Raw genomic sequence first — 27770 nt, 5'->3', positions numbered from 1 at the left:
AGGGACTTCCCTAGTGGCGCAATGGTTAAGAATCCGCCTGCCATTGCAGGGGACATGGGTTCGAACCCTGCTCCGGGAAGATCCCACATGCCGTGGAGCAACTAAGCCCTTGCGCCACAACTACTGAGCCTGCGCTCCACGAGAGAAGCCACCGTAGTGAGAAGCCCGCGCACAGCAACGAAGACCCAACGCAGCCAAAAATAAATAAATGTATTAAAAAAAAATCTAATTCCAGTTTGATAAGAGGTTTAGTCCAGAAAATCCTCCTTTCTGAGGCAGTGTGGGGAAGACGTTATCTGTTCTCAGTTTCCTATCGAATCACCCTTTCCTTTCGGGGCCACAGAGAAGATGATGACAGTTCCTCTATCCAGGACCAGGCAGGGGATCGAGATACATAATGAGGTCCACGCACCCCTGCCCGGCTGTCCCGCCCCTCACACACTCCTTCGCCCAGACCTTCTTTCACTTCTGACTTTGGACACAGGTCATTCAGGACAGAGGTTGAGGCCAAGGGTCCACCTGCAGCACCTCACACCTGGGAGGAAGTGGGGGACATGTGGGAAGAGAGGCTGCCTGATCTGTGCTCCCTCCCGAGGGGCCCTGGCCTCTGAGCCACGCAGCCATGTCTCCATCGCCGCCCTGCTAGGGCTCACGCCAACGCACACAGAGGATTCACCACAGGCGGGAAGGGCAGTGAACCTCGGGATTAGGCGAGCGGCTCCCCTAACCGCCACGGCCCCGAAGAGTACCTGCCAAGGCCTTGATCCGGGACCTCTCAAAGAGCCTGGCTGAGCTGTTGTCATTATCCAGCTCATCGTCCGGGGCATCCCAGCGGGCATTGATCCGGCTGTACGGTGGCTGGTTGCCCACGTTTTCAACCTCCGTGGCCGATGTCATGTCAGCAGGCTCTCAGCAGCTATGCCTGCCTCAGTCTTCATGGAAGGGTCCCTGGGGGCGGACAGCAACATAGTCAGAGGGTTAGTGCCCACCCCCTTGGACTTTGTCTCAGGGGAAACTTATTTGGAGGGTCCAACAGGAGTATATCCTGCGGGAGCAGCACACGGTGCCCTCTGCCTGGCCGTGCTTCCTACCCAGGGTCTCCAGGTTGTCAGGTATAAAATAATGCAGCAGCACAAGCAGCAATGGTAACGGCGGCAGTGGCGGCGGGGGCGGAGATCTGTATGCAGCAAGGGTCAGGACAGCCAGCAGGTGGAGACGTCAGTCGCAGGCGGGCCCGCTGCCTCCAAACCTGCTGCCGCGGCCACCGAGGGGGCTGGCTCTCCTGGGAGTCAGAGGCTGGCATGGACGAGCTGGGAATAGCAGCTCCATCCTGTGGACTGGGGCCAGGACCCAACCTGGCGGGGAGGTGGGGACAGGGCAGGAGAGGGGAGAAGCTGGGAGTTGGCTGAGTCTGACTCAAACATGAATCAGTGGGGAGAGAGGAGAGCATGAGCTTTAAGATGCCACTGGTGCCACCAGCCCCTGCAGCTGCACTGGGGAAAGTTAACTCCTCCCAGGGGCTGCCCAAGAGCCCTCCGAGTTCTTTCCCTGCAGCAAACATTCAGAAAGCTGGGCCCTTGGTTTGGCCTTCTCTGAAGTACGCCCAGGTGCTTGGACAAGCTCTCCTGTTGCATCCCAGGCACGATGGTGGTGTGCGGTGGTGAGGGGATCCCACCGACAGCGGAGCTGTGTGTGTTCATCTGTGCCGTGAACATGGGCATCGGGAGCACTGGGTTCCTCACTTGCCCGTCACTCATTCACGATGCTCATTCATTCATGATTATGTCAAAGATGCGCCCAGTCCCAACGAGGCGGCAGGCACTGTGCCAGGCAATTATGAGCAAGACAGGCAGGGCCCTGTCCTCGTGGAGCTTCTACTCTGGCAGCTAGACAGAGGACTGAAGAAGCCGTTACAACAAGGTGTGATGCTGTGCCCCAACTAGGAAAGGATGAGGGAGCGTGAGGGACTCGTGCTCGAGGCTGGGTATCCGGGGAAGGAGAGTTTGAGCTGATTCCTAGAGGAAGCTTGGAGGCATCCTATAAAGGGATAGGTGGAAAGGAACGGGTCCAAACAAAAGGAATAACGAGCAGGTGCACTGTTCTGAAGGTAAGAAAGGGCGTGGCGAAACTTAGGAACCTTACGGTATAACTGGAGGTGAGGGCGAGGTCAGAGAGAAAAGCGGGACAGGAGGCTAGAGAGGCCGGGCTGGGTCCTCAATGTCCTGGGCCTTTGGAAAAAGACCGGCTTCCCTTCAGTCTTAACTTCCTCCCCCGTACCTGCCCTTCAGTGCTCTCCCCAGGGAGCTTACAGGACTCCAAGATCAAGTCTGTGACACAGAACAGGGAGCCCAGGGCCTTCCTATCCAAGAGAACAAAAGGGGTGGGAGTAGGGGAGGCTGTGAGGCAGACAAATGACAAGTGTCGACAGCGACAGCGAGTGAGCTGTGAGGTAAGCCACTCTCTCCCGGAGCGCGTGCACACACACGCACGTCACACACGCACTCAGTCCAGCACACACACTCACCACCCAAGCAGGCACACGCTTGAGGAAGAAGTGAAGCCAGTTCACCAATCCAAGCGTGACTGCAGCCGCAGAGCCCTTATTTTTCAGACTGAATCACTTCAGGCTCTTTTCCCCCATCTGATGAATCAATCCCACCGCAGGCCTTTGCGGTAAGACAGGAGGAGCCAGAATTATCCACCCTAACTGCATAAGGGAGGAAACCAAGGCCTCCTAGGATGAGGCCTCCCCAAGGTCATCTCGGGAATTACTGCTGCGGCCGGGAAGAGGCCAGACTGGGAAGAGGCCACTTTACGAAAGCAGGTGGGGAACGAACATGGCACACGGGGTCAGAGGGCACTCCCCGGCTTCCAGGGCTTGGCCAAGGTGTTTGCTACTCATGCGGCAGGCAGGGGGCGGGGTGGGGGAAGGCAGGGGAGCCAGCCATCACCCCACCGGGTATCCGCGTGATTCCAGGCCTGGGACCCAGCACACCCTCGTCCCTTCTGACAGCCTGTCGTCTTGCACAGACACGCTGCTTCCAGAGCTGAGATGTCCCACTCGGCTGGCCCCGCGGAGGTGGCTGGGAGGGCCCTCCTCCCTCCACCACGCCCTTCCCTACTTCCCTTAAGGGAAACCACCACCAGCTTCGAGCTGCGAGTGGGGAGGGGCTGACAGGCTGACCGCTGGCCCCTGAGCAGGGCCGAGCTGCCAGATGCAGACGGCGAGGTGAGATCGGATCGTGCGTGCAGGAGGTAACCAGACCCTGGCTCTCCTTCTCGTCTCAGGCTATTTTTAAGCGTGGCTGAGAGGGGCCCAGGCTGCGGGGCCCAGGGAGTGAGATTACCTTTGCCGCGGCTCCGTAAATAAGTCTGCCCCAGAAAGATGAGCCTGAGCGGGCAGACCAGCAGGACCGGGCGTTCAAGACAAGACTGATGGCCCCGGGAGCAGAAGAGCAGCCACTCGACAGCAAGTCACCCTGCTTAAAAACGCCCGTGCCGCCTGCGACTGCAGCTCGGAGGAGGCTGCAGCCGGACAGCGGCTCTGCCGGAACGTGAAAAAAAACACACGTGCGCGTCTAAACACACAACGCTAGGTGTTTTTTCTTTCTTTCTTTTTTTTTTTTTTTTTAGAAGGGTCAGGTCCCTGAAGACAAACACCAAGGAAAGAGATTCAGAAACTAAAGAGAGGCCCTCTTCCTCCTGCCCCCTCCCCCAGCCATGCCCACCCCAGCAGCCTGCCCAGATGGCATCCCATCAGGGCCAAGGGGCTGGGGGCTGGGCCAGTGTGCTCAGAGGCAAGGGGAGAATCAGGTGTGAGAGGCAGAAGAGAAGAAAATAAGAAAACAGGAAAGCTACAGATGGTTATTCCAGGAAAATAAAACAAAACAAAATATGCCTAAAACCAAATTCAACCCAGGGTCACCCATAATTGTCACAACGGCCCTTCAAAGGCATGGCAATAAAGAAACCACCATGACTGAAAAGAACAGCATAGGCTGGGGACACACGGTGGGGACACCTAACCAAATGGGGGTGTTCATGGAAATGACATTTAAGTTGATATCGGAGGGGAACTTGGAGCCAAGGTGATTCAGTCACGTCTTTAAGGATATAAGTCATCTATGCAGCCAGACTGGACCTCCATGAGTACGGCAGACAGCAATTCCATGGCTAAAAATAGGCCCCAAATTGCACCTCTCTTCCCTGCCAGCCCACCCAGGAAAAAAGGTATAAGAAGAAGTTCCATGTCCATTTACTCCCCAGTTCACACTGAAGCCCCCTAGAAGCCCTTCTCGCAACCCACCAGACCCTCGTCAGACTGCAGGTGGGTCTTCTGTGGTCTGTGGGACTCCGCGCCCAGGAGAGCCCACCTTCCCTGTCCGTCAACCTGCCTGTTCAGCAGCGGGGCAGGCCCGTCTCCAAAAGCACAGTCCGAGGCTCAGCCTCACATGGCGAGCTTCTGCCGCCCCCTGACCCCAGGTTACACTTTGAGTGGGATGGGTGCCTAGAAGACTTGCCCACAGCTCAGTACTGAAGAGCTCATGTGATCGCACAGCGCACTCACTTGCAGGAGGAGCGCCTGCCTGGGAAATGGATTTCACAACATCACTGATGCAACCCACGGCTCTGCCCTTCGCTCATGTGCCCAGGGCCCCGTCTGCTTCTGAGATCAGGTGTTAGGCCTCGGAATTTCAAGCCCACGTGCTATGCTCAGTTAATTCCCAGGGCGGGTAGGAACCCAGGAGGTGGCAGCTCCTTTCCCCGCCTGCAGGGTGCTGCCAGAGTCCTAGGTAGAGCTCACTTCAGCCCTTCCCATAGGGCTGAGCAGCAGAGGATGGATGTTCTTTTCTTTACCTCCCAACCCTATCCCCTCTTTCCTGTACCACACAAACGTGAGCAGCAACAAAGTCCAGGAGTGAGAAATGGGGGAAATACAGGCTGATGCTGTGTTTCCTTAGCAGGGTCACCGGTGCAGGCTACTGCAATAGCTTAAATACAGTCTTCCTTAAACCGAGAATTTAGACCTTCTCTATCTTTATTTTCTCTTTAGTTGTAAGGTTTGACCCCCTCACTTGCGTCCTATTTTGTTCTGCCCCTTTATGCTACCCCAAACCTGCTTTTAACATGTTTTGCTACTATGGCAACCCAGGTCAAAAGATTAAATCCTAAAGTTTCCCTGGAAATTTTCTGCCAATACTTTTACCAAAACAGAACGTTCTTCTACTCCCTTTGATCATAATCTCATTGCATATTCACAGACACCTTAAAGAATAAACACTCACTAAAACATCAGGAGAACCAGTGAGCTGCCCAGCGCAGGGTACTCTATATCTACAGCCAGCCCCAACTTCCTCCCCATCCCCCGTCTCCAGCCTGGCACCTCCATCCGTCTAGCAGACGTCTCCACCTAGAAATTACGGCTCAGTCTCATTACGGCTAAGACTGAGCACACGGCTCCCAGCACAGCAGAGTAGGGGAGCTTCAGGACCATAGGGTGACAATGAGGCCCGGGCAAGCATACTACCTGTGGGTGAACTTTCCAGCAGATGGACATCACCAGCAGTGCCTGGGCCAAGCTGCTGCCTCTCCCCAGAGCACACTCTGCTTCCCCACACTCTACCGTTCCCATTCTGACCCACCCTGGCTTCCAGTCCCTCATCAGGAGGGTGCGGTTTGGGGGTTCTTAAAGTCTCAAGATTCCTATCCATGGTTGCCACCATCAAGGATGCCCGTACATTTGCAACATCCTGGTCATTCTAGTCCACTGCTGTTTGGTCATTTTAATCCTTCTGCTCCAGTTTCTGTCACCAGGCAGGGACTTCAGGCCCACATGTCACAACTCGTCTGCCCTCATCATGGAAAAATCTACTACTAAGAAATGGCTTCGGTCATGCTGCAGCTGCTTGGATGGGGGAGGAGGGGAGGGATCATGGCCCCAACAGTTCTTACAGGGATTTGAATGGGGAACAGGTGCTGCTCAGCTCTGATATAGGGATTGGCCCATCAGCCCTCTATCTTAACACCACCTATCAGCACATCACGTCCAACACAGACGCAAATGTCCACTGGGAATGATTAAAGGAGAGGGGAGAGATGGTCCTCTTAATATATGCAATTTTCAAAGATTATCTTCTATTGGGATTCTTGGGCTCCATAGCTACACATACAGAAAGTTATTACAACCCAGTCCTACTTCTTATCCCTCCTGACTCATTTCTTTCAAGATAGTCCCTGGCCTCCTCCCCCAAAATAAGTAGTAATTCTATGATAGTTGAATTGAAAAGCTGAATGCCCAATTTCTGTTCTTCCAAGAAGACTTTTCTAGAACACCCACAGTTACCCCTCTCTTCTCTGATGAAAACTGCACAGGGAGGTAGTGTGGCCTCAACATTCGAAGTGGTCAAGAATAGGCTGAAATACCTATGAACTGGGAGAAAATATTTGCAAATGATGCAACTGACAAGGGCTTAATTTTCAAAATATACAAACAGCTCATACAACTCAACAACAAAAAAACAAACAATCCAATCAAAAAATGGACAGAAGACCTAAATAGACATTTCTCCAAAGAAGACATACAGATGGCCAACAGGCGCATGAAAAGATGCTCAACATCACTAATTATTAGAGAAATGCAAATTAAAACTACAGTGAGGTATCACCTCACACCAGTCAGAATGGCCATCATTAAAAAGTCTACAAATAACAAATGCTGGAGAGCGTGTGGAGAAAAGGGAATCTTCCTACACTGTTGCTGGGAATGTAAATTGGTGCAGCCACTATGGAGAACAGTATGGAAGTTCCTCAAAATACTAAAAATAGAGTTGCCATATGATCCAGCAACCCCACTCCTGGGCATATATCCGGACAAAGCTATAATTCAAAAAGATACATGCACCCCTATGTTCACAGCAGCACTATTCACAATAGCCAAGGCATGGAAACAGCCTAAATGTCCATTGACAGATGAATGGATAAAGAAGATGTGGTACATACATACAATGGAATACTACCCAGCCATAAAAATGAATGAAATAATGCCATTTGCAGCAACATGGATGGACCTAGGGATTATCATACTAAGTGAAGTAAGTTAGACAGAGAAAGACAAATACATGATATCATTTATATGTGGAGTCTAAAACATGACACAAATGAACTTATCTACAAAACAGAAACAGACTCACTGACATAGAAAACAAACTTATGGTTATCAAAGGGGAAAGGGGTGGGGGAGGGGTAAATTAAGAGTCTGGGATTAGCAAATACAAACTACTATATATAAAATAGATAAACAACAAGGTCCTACTCTATAGCACAGAGAACTGTATTCAATATCCTGTAATAAACCATAATGGAAAAGAATATAAAAAGAATATATATGTATATGCATAATTGAATCACTTCGTTGTACACCAGAAACTAACACATTGTAAAATCAACTATACTTCAATAAAATAAATTCTAAAAAAAGAATAGGTTGAAATAATTAATTTGAAATAAAAGGTGAGATATTTCTCATGAAACAATTGATTCAGAAAAGATAATCAAAAAATAAAACCATTAGATAACAGATTGATGGAGAATTATACAATGGAATCAAGTTCCCAACACCTGAATTCACTGATGAGTTTTAGCATCACTAAGAAGACGACAATGAAATACTGTGTGTCTCCAGATATGATGCAATATGAAGGACATCATGGCCTATGACATTCTTGCCAAAAAAGTTGAACCTCAACCTGATCGAGTCTGTAGAGCTAAGTTCCCATTTACAGGAATTATAGGAGATTGATAGACAAGTTAAATGACAACATGAGGAAGCAAAGAGGCAGACCCGGAAGGCGGGTCACTTTGCAGACAACCGACTCCACTTTTTCAACAAGTCAACGGCATTAAAACAAACAGACTGAAAAAGAGGCAGAGGCTAGGGACTGCTGTAGATGAAAAGAGACTTAGGAGATATAATAGCGAATGTAACATGTATTTTGTTTGGAATTTGAATCAAACAACACCAAAACACATTTTTTAGACAACGAGGGGTATCTGAATTATAGACTCAATAGTGGATAATGACCAGGAATTATAGTCAATTATGTTAGGTGTGATCATGGCTTTGAGGTTATGTTACCGTGGCCCTAGCGCCTAGTATGGTCTGGCTTCTTCCTCCCAGTCCAAGCTCATCCCTCACCACATGCACTACGTGCATCCTTCAAGTCTCCTTTCAGTTCTCAACCGGCATCCACGCCCCAGGCCGCCTCCTCCTCACCCCACCCCGGCTCTTGTGCACACTGTGCCCTTGGCCTGGAACACTTCCTGGAGCATCTTTGCATGTCTGGCTCCTCCTCCTTCCTCAGGTCTCCTCTTAGGTATCACTTCCTGTGGAAGTCCTCCCCAAGTACCACATCTAAGCTAAGTCCTTTGTCATCCTCAGTCTGGGCACTTTGCTTGACCCCTTCATAGCCCTCATCATAATTGCATTACTCATACATCTGTTGGTTTACTTTTGTATTTGTCTCTCCCTGCCTAGACTGTAGAGGTTCCTTGCAGGCAGCTGCAAGCCTGTCTTATTCATTATTGTATTCCAGTGCCTAGCACTGTGCTTGGGACATAGAGGTGCTCAGTAAATATTCTCCTCCTCCTAGAGGCCTAAGCTCAAACTCTGGAGCCTCTATCCCACCTTATTCCTTGATCCATGCAGTACTCATTCACATAGTCCACTTATGTGCATTGAGCACTTATTCAATATTGATTCATCACCACAGCCAGTCATTAAGCCTCTGTAAAATGTCTTCCATCCATCACTCCTTTATGTTCTAAGGCTTCCACTTCACTCCAGGCCCTTACCGTTTCCCGCCTGGACTTGGGTAATGGTCCAACTTTGTCTGTTTCGGGCCTCTTCAATCCATCCTACACAGCCCTCCTCATAATGACTCGCCTCTACTCCATAGCTTTCAGCAACTCTCTAACGCACAGTCTAATTCAGGGTCCTACACCAGCTGGTGCTGAGCTCATACTCTCTCTTATGCCATCTCTGCTCCAACCAAGAGGGTCCACGTGTCCTGCACCCCCCACCTTTGTACCATGTGCCTCTACAACTTTATTTGTGCCACATCCCGTATGCTGAAATTTAGGCACCTCTCCTTGCAATTTAAAACAAATATAACTTTCAAACATTTAGAAACACAATATAACATTTTCCTAGAATAGGAAGGAGGTCACCTTACCCCTCCTATTCAACTCCATGGATCCTGCACTGCTTCTATGACCAGCAAGTGGAGGCGGCAGTCACGGTGGGCTCAGGGAAAGCTGCTGACGATCTGTGCACCGACTCTCCCTCCTCAGTCCTGCTCCCTCCCCCAGTCTCATGTTTATTGCTGGGTGAGGCCAGATCCTCACTACCCTTCCTTCTGGCCATCCTTCCAATCCTGGAAAGAAGATGAATCTTTAGCTTCTTCTCCCTTCCATCTTCATTTTAATATGTTCACGTCTTTCTCATCTTAAGTAAAACTCCTCCTTTCCATCCTTTCTTTCCTACCTTTCAAAGCCAAATTTCTTGACAAAGTTGCCAAGAATAAGAACAGGTGATTACAGAAGTGATTTACAGAAGAGGAAATCCAAAAGGCTAAGACCCTAAAAAGAGATACTCAAGTTCATTGGCTAACCAACAAGTGCTGATTAAAATGAGACACCAGAGGCAAACGTTATCAAGCTGGGTAACACGAGGTGTAGATGGTGGTGTGCAGCACAGATACCTTGTGTACTACTGGTGGGAGAGTGGAGCGGCCCAGCCATTCTGGAAGGCAGTCTGCAGTTCTCAGGCAGGTTACGTATCTACAACCCTGTCCGTAGGCATGCAGAGCAAAGAAATTCTCACACAAGTCAAAAAGGGGACAAATGCAAGGAAGTTCACTGCAGCATTGACTGTGGTGGTGGGGAGGTGAAGATAACCTGTGTGTCCATCGCTGGGAGATGGACAGTAAAATGTGGTGAATGGACACATGCAGGACACATGGCAGCATCGGAGGATCTTAAAAAATAGTGGAGAAAATAAAGAAACAGAATGAGATCTATAACACACCACTGAATAATTTCAAAACATATGCACATAAAACAGCATACATATTATAAGGATATAAACAAAAGAAAAACTCTTAAACACATGAAAATGGTTGTCTCTAGGTGGACTTAGGGAAACGGAAAAGGGAAATGGAGATAAAAAGAAACCAACCAACCAACCAGGGGAGGTGCCCTGCCTAGAAAATGATGACGATGAACTGAGAGGGATGATGAGGCCTCTGCTCCTAAAGTAAAAATAGATACAGTGTATTTAACTATATTCATGAGAACTTCCTCATCCCATAACAACTCACTCCTTACTGCACTGAAAGCTGGCTTCCCTATTAGTTCATGAGGCTATTCTTGAACTATTCTTGAAGTTATTCACTGACAGCTCCCTTCCTTGTTCCTTAAAACAACAGATGCTTTTCAGGTCTTATCTTGACTTCTCAGAAGACTTAAGCTCTGTTAGCCATTCCAAAATTTCCTGAAACCACTTCCTTTGTCTTCCAGGACATGCTCCTTGTTCTCCTTTAACTCTCTGGCCTTTCTCCTTGGCCTGCTCTGGGGGCTACTCTTCCTCTACCTGTCCCTTGAATGGTGATGTTCCCCAGAGTTCTGTCCTGGGCCCCTTCCATTCTTCCTCTGTCTACTCGCTGTTTCTAGACAATCTCCTGCACTCCCATGACCTGAATGACCACCTCGCGTGAATGACTTCGTGACCTTCACCTTGCATGACCTCTCTGCAACTCCCATCCATCACATCCAACTGCCTTCTGAACATCCACCTGGAAGGCCCACAGGCCTCTCACACTCAGCATTATTCCCAGTTGACTCTATCATCAACCCAGTCCCAGTCCTTCCTGCCATGTTCCTAGTCCACCAATATCCCAATGGCCCAAACCCAAACCTGGGGTGACAGAACCCAGTATCTCATCAACTCAGTCCCCTCGATATCTCTCAAATCTCCATTCTTCTCCGTCTCCACTGCTCCCCTTCACTTCTCACCACTGTCATCTCAACTCTAGTGGCTTCCTGCTGATTTCTTTGCACCCATATTTGCTCTTTTGCCTACCATCCTGACCTATCCTTTACAATGTGGTCAGAAAGATCATCTTAGAATATAAATATGAGGTCACTTCCATACTTTAATAGCTCCTCTCTATCTCAGAAGAAAGTTTAAAATCCATCATAAATCAGAGTCAGAGCCCTTTGTGATCCATCCCCTCCCTGAACACTATTTTATCCAACCCTCCCTACTTCCGCAACCCTACTTTCCAGCCATAACGAACTCTATTCAGGTCCCCAGCTCTCTCTGGACACACTCTTTGCACGTGCTGTTCCCTAAGCCTGGAACACACTCCCTCTTTTTCAGAATAATTTCTTATCCTTCAGAACTTGTCTTAGCCTTTGCTTTCTTCGAGAAAGCTCCCCATCTTCACCCCCATCCCCTGCAGCAGTGGGAGGTGGGAGCACTTCTTCCAGGCTCCCATCACACTCAGTGCTCATTGTCATCAAAGCACTTAGCCACAATATAGGAGAATAATCTATTTTTCTGTCTTTCCCAATAGACCATAAGCTACTTGAAGCCAGGGACATCCTTAATCATTTTTTTTGTCCCAATTGCCCAGCATAATGCCAGGTACACGAAATGGGGATAAAAAATACTGAACAAATGGGTGAGAACTGAGAAATGCAGAGTACTGCCCTGAAGAGGACAAGAGCAGCTCCTGCCGAGGACACACTATTTGGAGGCCAATTTGGAGGTCAAGGTGGTGAAGCGGCTGGAAACGTGGCACGTAGCAGGAGTGCTGTGAATGCAGGCTGGTCATCGATGCCCTGACAGTGTCACTGTTGCCCTTGTGCCTCAATCTCACATTGCCGCTGTCTCTTCCTCTTTTGCTGGACTGTGGTGGCAAAAGAACAGGCAGTGGCAACAGGGCCCAACGCCTACAAACCAATCTTGAAACCTTTCAGAGCAGCTCCGACTCAACCCACACCTCAATTTTCTCACCAGAAACATTGATGAAAGCAGCCGTTCTCACCCAGAACTCTTCTAGACAGGGAAGCCCCACTCCACTTAGCTGAGAAGTCTTTTATTCTTTCTTGTGTCACAGAAACATCACTCATAGAATGGTTTCTATCTGTACAGCTCTGCTACACAAAGAGATCTATTTTAAAAGTTGAACCTATAAATAATATATGTTATGGGTGCCAATTCGGCATTCATTCATGTTAGAGCTTTTAAAATAATTCAGTTAAAATTAATCTTTTAAAAGTTGCTCAGGCCCACAAGGACTCCTGAGGGGACGGGCGCTGGCTGGAGGATTTTCCCACCTTTGGCCAGGGCATGAGCCTGGTGCGGTGGGGCTGTCCTCTGGACACATACAGGACACATACACAGCCCCTGCAAGGCTCCAGTCTCGCAGCAAAGGCAAGTGCAGCCTTTCCAGGCTTGGCAGAGCCGGTCCGCCTGTGCACAACCTCCCAGTCTGCTCAGAGAGCACCCCTCGGCCACTAGAATCCGTTTCAGCCTCCTTCCCTGGACGCTGCTGATGGGGACGCACCAGCTGCTGGCTCATGCAGTCACTCTGCCGCCCACGGTCCTCAGGAAAAAGACTTGGCTCTTTACACAACTGTGAGCAAAGCCCAAGGCTAGGAAGGGAACCTGGAATTTACTAGGAGCGTTATATACATTGCCCCATTTAACACACACCTATACTCACAAACTATTAGATATTATTACTGTTATTACTGCTATTAGTGTTATTGTCCCTGTTCTATCAAAACAGCAGACCTGGGTTGAAATCCTAACTCCTGTACTTAACTTAGTAGTCGTGTGCTCTTCTATAAGTCACTCAACCACTCTGTACCTCAGTTTTTCCACCTGTAAAATGAGGGAAATACCCTGTGCTTCCACGGCACAGGATAGGGCCTACCAATGTCCAAATTCTACTCTTTCTACACTCAGCTTGGAGGCATCTTCCAGTCACCCCTATGGTTAGGTGTGGCTGTGTGATTGAATGTGCACAAGGGACACCACTTCGAGGGCTTAGCCATAAAAATATTCCCCATAATTCCTCATTCTTTCCCCTAAACTCCTAGGACCTAAAGGGCCAAGATGAGAGGAAACTGATTTCCTGGATGACTGTGGGGAACAAAGTCTCCCCCTCAATTTATACCCATTGACTCATCTATGATGTGAGCCAGAAATAAAATTTATTTTACAGTTCCTTATTAGAGCAGTTAGGATACCGAAATCAACACACCCACCACTTACCACATAAAGCTGTGTACAGATTATAGGAAGTTATATGAAAATGATGTATAAACCATAGAGTACCCTATAACCCCAAGGTATAGTTATTTACAAAGAAAATGCAGTATTTCTCAGTATCAAATTTGTGGGTCTGCTCAATACACACACTCTCACAGCAAAAAGGAAAGTACACAGTAGAAGGAGTCTACTGTCATTACCCCATTGCCCCTTCTGCAAACGTCTTTCCCTTTCACCCCTGCCTCAAGCATCCAAGCTCTCTCAACCTCCCTTGATGCCAGGTTCCTCCACTGAGTTGAATGACCCAAGTGGAACTCCTCCTTCAGACCTACTTCCATCCTTACTTCAAAACAAAATTGACTTTGACAACCTAATTCCCTATCATAGGCAACTCCTCAAAGGGAAGGATGCCATTTTCACCTCAGAGGTCTCTGCACATGGCAGGGACTCAATTTTAGTACACGTTAATTGGATGAAACGGATGTATCTACTTTCCCAAGGGGCAGAGTACCTCTCCCAGGGAACACATCTTAATAAGCGCCTTACAGAAATAGATCACCTTATTCAAAGGATGGATATGAAAGAGACAGTGTAGGACCCAAACCAGACAAATAGGTGAAAAATGGTTAGTCAGACAGGTTACTCAGCATGTTCAAATTGTGTGAGGGAGGGAACTGTGTATGGTACCTACAGGGAAAGCCAACTTTGCCTAGAGAGCCCCTGAAAAGTATAGCCTTAACTTATGGACAACCTGTGCTAGGAGGTAAACCCTGGGTGGGAGAAGGAACTGTCCAAAGTTAAAGAATGTGGCAAGAAGGGTGCAGAATGAGGCCCTATTTCCTGCCTTCTAGAGTTACACTCAGACCTCTTAGCCTCACTGCTGGCCTGACCATAACCAAGGACTTTGATGAATTTTCCAACATTATTCTAGTACCCTGTATCTGACTACAGAATCAAGACAAGCATTCACAAGTAGGTTGGCACTGTTTATTCATTAATTCAACAATTTTTTATTGAACAAAGCACCCCCCGCAAAACTCATGAAATATTTAGATATAAATAGAACAAAATATGTGCAAGATCAGTAGGCTGAAAACTACAAAACACTGATGAAAGAATTTGAAAGTCTAATAAATGGAGAGATATACCATGCCCATGGAATGGAAGATTCAATATTATTAAGATGTCAATTTTCCTGAAACTGATCTACAAATTCAGTGCAATGCCAATCAAAATACCCACAGGGCTTTTTTTTTTTTTTTTTTAGAAATCAACAAGTTGCTTCTAAATTTTCTATTGAAATACAAAGATAATAGAATAGCAAAACCATTTTGTAAAAAGAACAAAACTGGAGGATTCACATTACCTGATTTCAAGACTTACCACAAAGCTACAGCCATCATGATAGCATAGTATGGCAAAAGGATAGACACACAGATCAATGGACTAAAGTCCAGAAATAGACTGACATATATATATAGTCAAACAATTATTGTCAAAGGTGCAAAAACAATGTAACAGAGAAAGGGTAGGTTTTTTCAACAAATGGGTGCTGCACAACTAGACATCAAATGAAAAATAAAGTGAACCTCTACCTATACCTTACACCACATACAGAATTTAAGCTAAAATGGATTATAGACCTAAATGTAAAACCTGAAACTTCTAGAAAAAAAAACAGAAGAAAATCTTTGTAAAGTTGGGTTAAACAAAATATTTTAGATACAGCACCAAAAGTATGATCCATAGAAGACTGAGTATTATAAAAGAAAAAATTGATTAATCTGACCACCAAAATGTCTGCTCTTTGAAAGATATTAAAAATACAAGCTGCAGACTGGGAGAAAATACTTGTAAAACACTTGTCTGATAAAGGACTTATATCTAGAATATATAAAGAACTCTCAAAACTCATTAATTTTTTAAAAAAGGAAAAAACTCATTAATTAAAAAAAGCCTCAATTAAAAATGAGCAAAAGCTTTTTTTTTTATTTTAATAAATTTATTTATTTATCTTTGGCTGTGTTGGGTCTTCGTTGCTGTGTGCGGGCTTTCTCTAGTTGCAGTGAGCGGGGGCTACTCTTTGTTGCAGTGTGCAGGTTTCTCATTGTGGTGGCTTCTCTTGTTGCAGAGCACAGGCTCTAGGCATGCGGGCTTCAGTAGTTGTGGCACAGGGGCTCAGTAGTTGTGGCTCACAGGCTCTAGAGTGCAGGCTCAGTAGTTGCGGTGCACGGGCTTAGTTGCTCTGCGGCATGTGGGATCTTCCTGGACCAGGGCTTGAACCCATGTCCCCTGCATTGGCAGGCGGATTCTTAACCACTGCACCACCAGGGAAGCCCGAGCAAAAGTTTTATACAGATGTTTCATCAAAAGATACGCAGATGGCAAATAAGCACACGAAGAGCTCAATATCATTCATCATTAGGGATGATGAAACTACAATAAGATATCACTATGTGCCTATTAGAATGGCTTTTAAAAAAACTGACAAGTGCTGGTCAGGATGCAGAGCAACTAGAACTCTCAAACATTGCTGGTGGGAATGCAAAAGAGTACAGCCACTCTGGAAAAGAATTTAGCAGTTTCTTACAAAATTAAACATACGTTTACCATATGACCCAGCAATCCCACTCCTGGGTATCTTTACCCTAGAGAACTAAAAACTTAGGTTCACACAAAGTGTAAATGTTTATAGCAGCTTTACTCAATAATGACCCCAAATTAGAAACAACCTGTTTATTAACTGGTGAATGGATAAACCAACTGTGGTACCTCCACGCAATGCAATACTACTCAGTGATGAAAAAAAGAACTGATAAATTAGACCCAACATGAATGCATCACAAATGCATTATGCTAAGTGAAAGAAGCTGGACACAAAAGGCTGCATACTGTAGGATTCAGTTTATATGAAGTTTTGGAAGAGGCAAACCTATAAGGACAGAAAACAAACCCGTGGTTGACAATGGTTAGGGTTGAAGAAAGGGGCTGACAACAAAGGGGCATGAGGGAATTTTGGAGGGTGATTGTGGTGGTGGTTATACCACTGTGTGTATTTGTCAACACCTATAATAACGTACACTGAAAAGTGTAAATTTTACTGTATGTAAATTATTCCTCAATAAATTTAAAAACAAAATACTGAAACTAAAAACATAAACATAAATAAAAAGACTAAAAACAAATACTTATTGAGTACCTACTATGTACAGGTGCATTGTTATGAACTGCTTTCACAATAGTGATATAGAATAATTATTACAATTTATTTTAAAATAATGAGAGGGTTTTCTCCAGCAAGGTACTATAATGGAGGAGATTCTGCCCTCAGGTTGCCTAAGACGTGGATATAAGCAATGATACAACAAAATAGAATTAGGTAAGTGTGAAGAGAGAGACGTAAATAAAATATCACAGGAATTCAGAAACAGGAGAGAATACTGAATGTTGGAGAAACCAGGGAAGGCTTCACGATCAAGAGATGCCATTTGAGTTGGGTGCTGTTGACAGGAAGTGGTGATTTTATTGTCCAGGTAAACAGTGTTTATCAGAAAGTTTTCTCACATAATTTCTCTTTGATCCTTCTAACAACCTGGGAGACAGGGTAGGAGTGGGGGAGATACTATTAATCGCAGTTTCAGTTAAACAAACTAAGACTTTGAGATCAAGTTCCTTGCCCAACACTTGGGTGGCAAAGCTAAGGCTTAAACTCAGGTCTTCTGAGAGTTCGGCTCACTCTCTGTTCCCAGATGGTACACCCATCTAGAAGAAAAGTTCTTCCTTCTCATGATATCGAGAGTGACTGCTAATGGTGCCCTTTCCACCTTCGGATCTCTCCAAGAGAATGGGTTACTTCTAGCCGTTCTGGCCACTGAGAACACCCTACAAGGCTAAAATGCTTATTTGAGTCTTTCCTGCAGGTGGAATGAGAGCCAGCAGAGGGGAGATTTTCTGTGGCATTCATTTAAACTCAATGTCTCAAAGTATCTTTTATAAATACTAAAAAAACCAAAAGCCTTGAAAGTTACAAGGATAATATGGACTGCTTCGAATGCATGGTCATATACGTAACCCTGAAATTATTTAAGACGCGACCCCAGACCTTATAGGGCAAACTACTCTTGGAGGGGATCAGCTCCCCCAAAGAACTCTGAAGCTCTTCCAAGAAGCTTTCTTGTGACCTGAAGGAGGACACCTGTTCACATGCCTTATCTGGCTGAGCCTCTTATCCGTCGTTCCTTCACGCGTGTGAGAGTCTATCTGGCACACACTGAGCTCCTTGCTCTGGAGCCTGTCTACATGCCAACCACTAGGCTAGCGATCACATTTCTCTGGGGAAGAAACAATACCACGGAGATGTAAATGGCTTCTACATTTTGCTGCTGCTCTCTCAATCCTTTTTGTTCATTGCTAACTTAAAAAAATAATGAGACAGTGCCATTAGGAGCAGAAATTAATTTAACCAAATATTTCCTGAATGGATACTATATGTGTGTTCATAATGAGATGGTCCCTGTCCTCAAGGATCTTACAGTCAGGCAGGTTATTCAAACATTTCTCATTGGCAAAACTGGAGAAACTTCTTTCTCCTTTCTGAGTTCTAGTTTTCTCATGTGGATACTAGGGAGTAAATTTCTCCAGCTATTAAGCAGTTGTCATCAAAAACATTTACTGAGAATCTATAGCACGCTGCACCTCATAAACACCGTCACGTGAAATCCTCAGAACAACCCTTTGAGGCAGCCACTCCTTTTTCTGACTGAAGCATAGTTGGTATACAATATGATACAAGTTACAGGTGTACAGTATAGTGATTCACAGTTTTTAAAGGTTATACTCCATTTATAGTTATTATAAAATATCGGCTATATTCCCCGTGTTGTACAATATATCCTTGTAGTTTATTTTATACCTAATAGTTTGTACCTCTCACTTCCCTACCCCTATATTGCCCCTCCCCCTTCCCTCTCCCCACTGGTAACCACTAGTTTGCTCTCTGTCTCTGTGCCTGTTTCTCTTTTGTTATATTCACTAGTTTGCTGTATTTTTAAGATTCCACATATAAGTGATATCATACAGTATTTGTCATTCTCTGTCTGACTCATTTCACTTAGCACAATACCCTCCAAGGCCATCCATGCTGTTGCAAATGGCAAAATTCCATTCATTTTTTATGGCTGAGTAGTAGTCTATTGTGTATACACACCACATCTTCTTTACCCATTCACCTGTTGACGGACACCTAGGCTGCCTACATTTTGGCAACTGTAAATAATGCTGCTATGAACATTGGGGTGCATGTATCTTTTCAAATTACTGTTTTTATTCCTTTTGGATATGTACCCAGGAGTGGAACTGCTGGGTCATATTTTTAGTTTTTTGAGAAACATCTATACTGTTTTCCACAGTGGCTGTACAAATTTACACTCCCAGCAACAGTGTAGGAGGGTTCCCTTTTCTCCACATCCTCACCAACATTTGTTATTTGTGTTTTTTGATGATGGCCATTCTGACAGGTGTGAGGTGATATCTCACTGTGGTTTTGACTTGCATTTCCCTGATGATTAGCAACGTTGAGCATCTTTTCATGTGCCTGTTGGCCATCTGCATGTCCTCTTTGGAAAAATGTCTATTCACGTCTTCTGCCCAATTTTTAACTGAGTTGTTTGCTTTTTTATGTTGAGTTGTATGAGCTGTTTATATATGTTGGATATTAATCCCTTACCAGTCATGTCACTTGCAAAATTTTCTCCCATTCAGTAGGTTGCCTTTTTGTTTTGTCAATGGTTTCTCTTGCTGTGCAAAAGATTTTAAGTTTACTTAGGTCCGTTTTTTTTTTTTTTTTTTTTTTTTTTTTGTGGTACGCGGGCCTCTCACTGTTGTGGCCTCTCCCGTTGTGGAGCACAGGCTCCAGACGTGCAGGCTCAGCGGCCATGGCTCACGGGCCCAGCCGCTCTGCGGCATGTGGGATCTTCCCGGACCAGGGCAAGAACCCGTGTCCCCTGCATCGGCAGGCGGACTCTCAACCACTGTGTCACCAGGGAAGCCCGGTCCGTTTGTGTATAGTTCTTATTATCCCCATTTTAAAGGTGAGGACACTGAGGCTTAGAGAGTTCGGTGATGTGCCCCATCCATTGGCCAGTAAGTGATGGAGTCAGGATTCAACCTCAGGCAGACAGGCTCAGAGCCCCTGCCCTTAACCACTGCGATCATAGTCCTGCCTGCCCTGAGCCCTATGCAGGGAGGAATGAGAGATCAAAGGAGCAGGTGCCTATAAACAGTTTTGAAATCATCTGGGACAGATTCGTCCACATTCAGCTCAACACCAGGCAACAAGAACATCAAGAAAGGCAACAGGAAAGAAAGATGATCTACATTGGGAGGCCAAGAGGCCCTTTAAGGTCACAGTTAATCCAACCCTGAGATTGCAGAACACAAATACACTGGGTCTCTAGCAGGCATCAGACCCACATTTCCTCTGAGGATCTCCAAGCACCTTTTCCTCCAGAGTCGTCGCAGACACCGAGAGGATAGGAAAGCAAGGTGGGGTAACTTTCCCAGGACAAACAAGTGGCAGTGTCAGAAGGGAAATGTCTGTGTTTAACCCCCCAGCTCTTCACTGAAGCCACACTCTATTTTTAGGGTCCCTCTTTAACCCAACACACATCTATTTTCAGAAGAAGGGAAACCCCAATGTGTGGAACCAGAGGAGAGTTTCTGCAGGTTTTCCAAGGTGCCACAGTTTGATAACACTCTCTGCCTATCTATTAAAGAGTGCAGCAAATGTTATCACCTGAAAGCACCCGAGGCCACGGTACCCCTGGTTCTGAGCACTGGAAATGGGCTACCCAGAACTGGACAGCATGTCAGAGCCTCACCCTGTAATCAGACTGAGCTGCTTGCAAAGGAACTGCTACCACATTCCTCTCTTAAAGAGGCCTGACACCAAATAGCTTGGCCGGGGCCAGGGCAGCCAGAGGTGCCAAGTGCCTGCCGTTCCCAGGGAGGCGTGTGTGTGTGGCCAGGGTGGTGGACACGTAAGCCACGGTGGGTCATCTGAAGAGTGTGGAGAAGTGAGTGATCATCGCTAAAATAGTCTGCAGGCAACTCCAGAAAGCTTGCCATGCCTCGACATTCTCAAGTACATGGTAGCAATACTCGACCATTCAGCAAAGGCTTCCAGAAAGAACCAGAGATTTAGTGCCAGAAATAGTAGACTAAGGCGACTTTGACCTGGGGACATGAACCAGGCAGTGCCACGCAGTGGTTGGGGGCATCTGGAGTTAGACAGCCCCGGGGTGACTCTGGCCTTAGCCACTCACTAGCTGTGTGGCCTTGGGCCATTTCTTTAAACTCTTTAAGCCTCCATTTCTTCATCTATATATAAGGTGGAGTTAATAGTCATCACCGGGGCTTCCCTGGTGGCCCTGTGTTAAGAATCCACCTGCCAATGCAGGGGACACAGGTTCAATCCCTGGTCCGGGACGATCCCACATGCTGCAGAGCGACTAAGCCCATGTGCCACAACTACTGAGCCTGCGCTCTAGAGCTCTCAAGCCACAACTACTGAAGCCCACGCACCTAGAGCCCATGCTCCGCAACAAGAGAAGCCACCGCAATGAGAAGCCCGTGAACCGCAATGAAGAGTAGCCCCCGCTCGCTGCAACTACAGAAAGCCCGCATGCAGCAACAGAGACCCAATGCAGCCAAAAATAAATAAATTTTAAAAATAAAGTATCTGTATCGTGTGATATGATATATATAAAAAGAACCAGTCATCACCTCACAGCACTGATGTTTGGATCAGATAAGATGATGTATTTAAGAGTCCTTCACAGTCCTTCACAGAATGCCTGAATACGTGTGGGCCACTAAATATCGCACCAGGTCTGTGGCTGCTCCCACAACTCAGAAGAATGAACTGTTGCCCCTCGTTGTACCTCAGTTTCTCCAGTAATAAAACAGCAACTATTCTTCCCCCCTCCTCTGTTTATGGCACTTAAAAGCTGGGGATATGCAGAAGTTGAGGGTTTCTTTAATCATCAGAAATGTTATCCAGTGTTTACACAGCATCTACTCAGGGACTGGCCATCTCTCCCTTTTTGGGAATCTGTCCTCTAAATGTTGGATGACAGATTTCTGATTAAAACAAGCTGTCTAGGGCTTCCCTGGTGGCGCAGTGGTTGAGGGTCCGCCTGCCGATGCAGGGGACACGGGTTCGTGCCCTGGTCCGGGAGGATCCCACATGCCGCGGAGCGGCTGGGCCCGTGAGCCATGGCCGCTGAGCCTGCGCGTCTGGAGCCTGTGCTCCGCAACGGGAGAGGCCACAACAGTGAGAGTCCCGCGTACCGCAGAAAACAAAACAAGACAAAACAAAACAAGCTGTCTATACTTTTGCACTTCTTGAGGTTTTTATGGTGCCAGGAGCAGACATGAGGAAGCAACCATCTCCCATGCTGTCAGAGACTCATCTACAGAAGAGACGCTACGGGAAGGATGCAGAGCAGCCGTGCTGTCGCCACTCAGGATCTGTCATGTGACACCCCCCTCTTTCCCTCCAATGAAAGCAGAAAGATGTCTTCAGTCCATTGGGGGAAAAGAAAATCAGTGCTTGAATATTTGCCACAATTCTTCACAACAAACCCAGCAGTAACTTCCTTACTTTCTCATTTCTACTTGGTCATGGCCCCATCACAATGCCCTCATTCCATCACAATCCCTACTTCTCATGCTAGAAAAAGGGACGGGAGTGACATTCTGTTGAGAGTTAGTACAGGTTTCTGGCTTGCACAAGCTGCCTTCTCTGGATAAAGGCCATCAGCTGTCAAAGCAGCCCGAAGAGCTGAGCTCTGAAAGAAGAGTGGGTTTGCATAGAGGGGAACGATGCCTGCCTCACCTTGGCACCTTCCCCACCCCAGGTCAGTCAGCAGGCTTGGGGAGCATGAACATTAACCTTCCTCTCTCAGCATCAGCTCCTGCGCCTTGGCCTGAGCCATTCTACTACCACCAGCGACCAGCTTACTAAACCAGAACAGCCTAGACGGGACCACTATTAATTGGATGTATTTCCTTGTAGCCAACCTAATATGTTTTAGTAGATTGTTTTTAATTATAAAAGCGCTGTACTCCAGGCCTTTAGAAAATCCAACAAAACAGGTTGCAGTGGAGAGCCAACAGTAGCAGTCTATCCATCCTCAAAATGGTGCCCCTAAGCTGAGTAGACCGTCCTTACGCGAATGTGGGACAGCTGTGCCTCCCAAGAGCTGCTTAGCAGGAGTCCCCGTGTAAAAAGGATGGGCTAGAAGACCCGAACTTCCTTTATTTTTATGGTTACCCTTGATGACCAGTGAATGAATGCCCTCAGTTGTGAACTGTCCACATCTATTCCCATCCAAACCCTTTCCCTGCACTTCAGGCAGCCAGACCTCTGGCTACTCATATGAAGGGAACAGGTCCCAACACACAATAGGAATGTGCATCTCCAACAACAAACATCTGTAGAATATCATCACAGAACAGCAACAATAATAACAATAACAAAAATGGGAACAAGCATATTCAGCGAGGACTCAGTACATGGGATGCATATACTAAGTGCCTGGCACACACAGGAGTGTATTGATAATGAAATGAGCTGTGAGTGCTTTTCACTTTCTCCATCTTATAAAGGAAGAAAGTGAAGCTTACAGAAGTTTAGGAACGTCCCCAGGTCACTCTACCGTGAGAAGCAAGGGGTGAAGTCCAACCTACACCTGGTCTGACAGCATAACTTTTGGATGAATTGCTGCCAATGATAAATTTTAACTGTGTTAACAGTCCAGTAATCCATATGAACACTTAGCGGGGCTTCAGTTGAAAAGAAACGTGAAGATGATGCTACGGCTCCCCATAAACACTTCCTATGTATATAAGTCAGATTTACTGTTCTCCTCCCAGATGCTGCATCCCATTTCTACCCAAAGTATAGAAACATTACCAAAATACATTCAAACCACATTCCAGGGATCCCACCTGCTCTAAGACTTCCCTTGGTGTTTAGAAATCTGTCTGGCTCCTGTTTCCTTTGTGACCGCAGCATGCCACTGTAGAGATGGCGAGCACGCTGCTGTTTCTAAAGGCCTGAGCATTTCAGGTCACTAACCCCACCAGAAATGAGACCCAGAAGTCCAGAGTCCTTGAGCTATTGTTCTCCCTACATATTATACTCCCTTGTTCAAGAGAGAGACAGAGGGACGGACAGACATGCAAAACTACTGGAAAACGAAAGATCCAAAGTAGTCCGTATCCAAACCAGCCCAGGGCTGCCTTTATAAAATGAACTCCTCTAAGCCTCGGCCCATTATCTGGGCTTTGCAGAGCTGGCCTGCTCTCCTGACTTATCTCTCTTCGCGCCTACACAGTTTGCTACACCCACTGCATGTGGGCATCCTTATCAGAAAATATCCACATGACAAGCGTTTGCCTTTGAACAGAAGTAGCTGTTTAGCCTGCCAAACATCAATAACTCTGTATACTTGTTGGTACATATATTGTGAACACGTACATAAAGCTCGCAAATACAGAACAGACACCCACTACAGGGCACAAGTGGCCAGGTGTCTTTGGAAACTGCCAACCTATTACAAAATACCTGCCACTCTCCTCTTCCCCATCGACTAGGAAATGAGAAGAACAAAACTTGCAGCTCTCTGAATAATTCATTTGTTCCACAGATATTTTCTGAGCATTGTGTTGTGCTCTCAAACTGAAAGTTTTACCAAACTATAGGATTCTAGAGATGAGAAGAAGGTTGGCCTCTGTTCCTTTTACGACTAGTTTCACCAGACAGCAGGATCATCCAGCATCAGACTTGCCAAGAGGTGACAGCCTTTGACAATATGAAAATATCACTTTTCAGGGGTCAGGGGGTCCCATGTGTGTCTCCAACATTGGGAAATAATGACTCGGCGACAGCCTCATCTACTCCCTTCATTTCTGAGTCAAATTTTTTTTGACTCTTTTTAAAGTTTATCATTTTGGTTTTCAGTGTGTACTTGTTATTTGTTAAGTCTATTTCGTGGGCAGGCATTTGGGGCCAATAGTGACTTTTTAAAAATACAGACTACATTTTATGCATAAAGTTGGTCGATCATGGAGTTGAGATAAAATGTTTACTAGCTGCATGTTTCTTAAAAGAAACCACCACCGGAAAGCACTGTTGCAGCCACAGCCTAAAGCACCTAGTGAAATGCGAGACGCTTCGTTCCTGTATCACCTGCTGTGATCAAAATGAAAGCAGAGAACTGTTACTCCTGACTTGTGGTAAGTAATTTGATTATAATGCATCAGGATGACTGGAATTCCCTTCTCCCTACACTGAGAAGCCTGATCTCAACAACAGAACAAAAGCCTACACAGTAATTAAAAACTCTGTCCCAGAAGTGGAGTAGGGGGTGGACCTCATTCTCCTTAAAACCCTTTGAAGGGTCAGGAAACATGGGGGGTGGGAGAGAAAAGGGGGAGTTGTAAAGACCCTCAAAGCTGGTGTATGCATTACTCGAGCTGTGTGTAAAAGGACTGGCGGGGCCTCACGCTTTGTAGAACATGTTTGGCTGCAGGGGTCTAGATGATGCCCAGCGGCAGAAAGCCCGTGCAGATACAGGGGTGGGGGGAACCCATGCGCCTAGGGTTGCTGAATGCACACGTTGTATTTGTAGCAGAATGAAAGCACAAAGGAGATAAATGTGTGCACCTGTGTTGTGGCAGCTGATTAATTCAATTAATATTTATTGAGCACCTGCAGGGCTCATGACAGCTTACTGTGGGGAAAGAAAGACAGTGTCTCCTGCCTTCAAGGAACTCATGATCTCCTTACAATAAGACAGTGACAAGGAGATGATATAACTGTATGTTTAAATTGGGTCTAAATATCTGTCGGAAAAGGCCTTTGTCTCACTGATCCTTCACATTCTTGATGGCTGACAGCAAGAAAGAAGTCATCTCAACAATCAAATTCCAATCTGCTCAAGTTTTGTTGATAAGGTGAAAGAGGACATCAGGAGCTCAGGCCACAGCCTCTGGGCAGAGGAAGTGCGTGTATGTGTGTGTAGAAGCACTCGTCGAAAGCATGGCTATCAAGATCCAGGGTGGTCTGCAGCAGGTCATTCAGCTACCAGGAACCCATCATCCATCAGCAGCTCCTCTTCGCCATATGTCTTAACAGCCATAAAAGCCACTTGTCTATGTGTAGAATCACCTCAAGGTGTGATTTCCCCAGTTTCCCACAAGCTTTGCAGCATCAAGCCTAGTTACTTTTTGGATAGGCGTTTAGTCCTCAGAGCCCCAGGAAACTGAAATAGAATTTCACTAGAAAACAGTGATTCAACAGACCTGTTTAGAGAACCCAACATGGTTGCTGGTCTTCTCCCAAAAAACATCAAAGACCAAAATCCTGGCCACATAAGAAGGTGTGGTCTATCCAGACAAAGGAGGATGGGCAGAACATATCTGCAGACAGCTCTCTTCCAAGTATAGACCAGAGCTCAGGCTAAGACGACCCTCACGTGGGCATCTAGGGAGACTTTTCCAAGCTGGGTCCAGTGGGCATTGGGGGATGGGTGGATGAGAGGGAAAAGCCTATTCATCTACCCTTCAGTTACCGTGACAGAGCGGCTTGGCTCCTTCAAGCCACACTGGCTTTGAATCAGAACATCAACTCAGAAGTGTAAATCCTGGGCTGGGAGGAGCCACTGGACTCCTAAGTTAAAACAGGAAGCAGGACTCAGAGTCTGAAGTGAGAGCATTTACTACCATGCGACACTGCGCCAGCTGTTGGGAAAGCTTACCTGTATATTCCCTTCCTTTTCCAGCCAGAGTCTAGAACCGCTTGAAATTCACCGTGGAGATCATGCATAACAAGGCATCCACCGTTTGCCGCTGTGTTGGCCAGCACAGACCAGTTCTTGAAAAGAAGCTGCTTTGCACTATTTACAAGAGCCAAGACATGGAAACAACCTAAATGTCCATCGACAGATGAATGGATAAAGAAGACGTGGTACATACATACAACGGAATATTACTCAGCCATAAAAAAGAATGAAATAATGCCATCTGCAGCAACATGGATGGACCTAGAGATATCACACTAAGTGAAGTAAGTCAGACAAAGACAAATACCATGTGATATCACTTACATGTGGTATCTAAAATATGATACAAATGAACTAATCTACGAAACAGAAACAGACTCACTGACATAGAAAACAAACTTATGGTTATCAAAGGGGAAAGGGGGTGGGCGAGGGACAAATCAGGAGTTTGGGATTAGCAAATACAAACTACTATATATAGAATAGATAAACAACAAGGTCTTACTGTATAGCACAGAGAACTATATCCAATATCCTTAATAAAAGATAATGGAAAAAATATAAAAAAGAATATATATATATATATATGTATAATTGAATCACTTTGTACACCAGAAACTAACACAACATTGTAAATCAACTACACTTCAATTATAAAAAAGTGAAAAAAAAGAAAAGAAGCTGCCCCTTTCCCTCAACACCACCCTGTCAGTGGGTGAGACAGAAGGAGGCACTCCACATCAACCTACACCTCCACTTCCTCCGTAATTTCTGACCAGGTGACCACACACGCCTTTCCCTGTAAAGTGCTGTCATCCCTCTCATCTGTGTCCTCATACTGATACTGATCGAGATAGTAAGGCCACCCTTAAATATCGTCTGAGAATAGAGGCATCCCTGATGCTTTTTGATGATCTCTTCTAATGCTTCACAACCATCGCATTTATAAGTTTTACGCTTTGCTTTAATTCTTTTACTACCATTTAAATCTACCTTTAAAAAAAATAACAACCGAATGATGGTTCCTATTTTACCTTCAATACAGAGACAGAAATCTGATTATAGACACACATTCAAAGAAAAGTCACTCTCACTCTGCTTGCTTTCTAATATCATGATCTAAATCCCTTCCACCTTTAATTGAAGAGCCTTAAAAATCACATTCATTTTCTTTGCTCTCGTTAATACCCACTCCAATTCCCCCCCATTTTTCTCTCACTAGGAGCTCCCCAACGAGACTCAGCCCTGTGTGAAGAGCTGGCCAGATGTTCTGAGCGTATGACCTCAGTGCTCCTCTTCTGTTGTTGAAAACTTTTCAGTATTGTTAGTACATCGCAGTCATTTTCAGTTCATGGTTTAGATAAGTAGTTAAGGCCACAGCCCAATAAGCCTTCTCTGATATTCAGTTTTCATCAATGCTATTAATAAGTCGATTCTTGTGCATATTACAGTTACTGAATTACGAAACTGCAAGACACCTCCACAAATTAGCCAATCTATCACCAACTCACCCACCAACACACAGAGTCCAATTGCTTTTACTTTACTACTTTTCAATCTATGATCCACCAGGGCAGCTTTCA

At 46.0% G+C, this 27770-nt stretch overlaps 1 protein-coding gene across 1 annotated transcript in view; it reads right to left on the bottom strand.

Moving 5' to 3' along the window:
• The window catches only part of SPTB (spectrin beta, erythrocytic), a 124151-nt gene that overhangs the window by 67595 nt on the left and 28786 nt on the right, over nt 1-27770 (bottom strand). Inside the window, exon 2 of the mRNA XM_060004400.1 lies at nt 750-948. Coding sequence (XP_059860383.1) covers nt 750-897 — 148 coding nt within the window. The 5' untranslated portion in view covers nt 898-948. The remainder of the gene's footprint in view (nt 1-749; nt 949-27770) is intronic.

Source organism: Delphinus delphis, chromosome 2, assembly GCF_949987515.2.
Source record: "Delphinus delphis chromosome 2, mDelDel1.2, whole genome shotgun sequence".
In the NCBI taxonomy this organism is placed as follows: Eukaryota; Metazoa; Chordata; class Mammalia; order Artiodactyla; family Delphinidae; genus Delphinus; species Delphinus delphis.
Note: the sequence above shows the minus strand (reverse complement) of the source record. Positions and strands in the feature narration are given on the sequence as shown.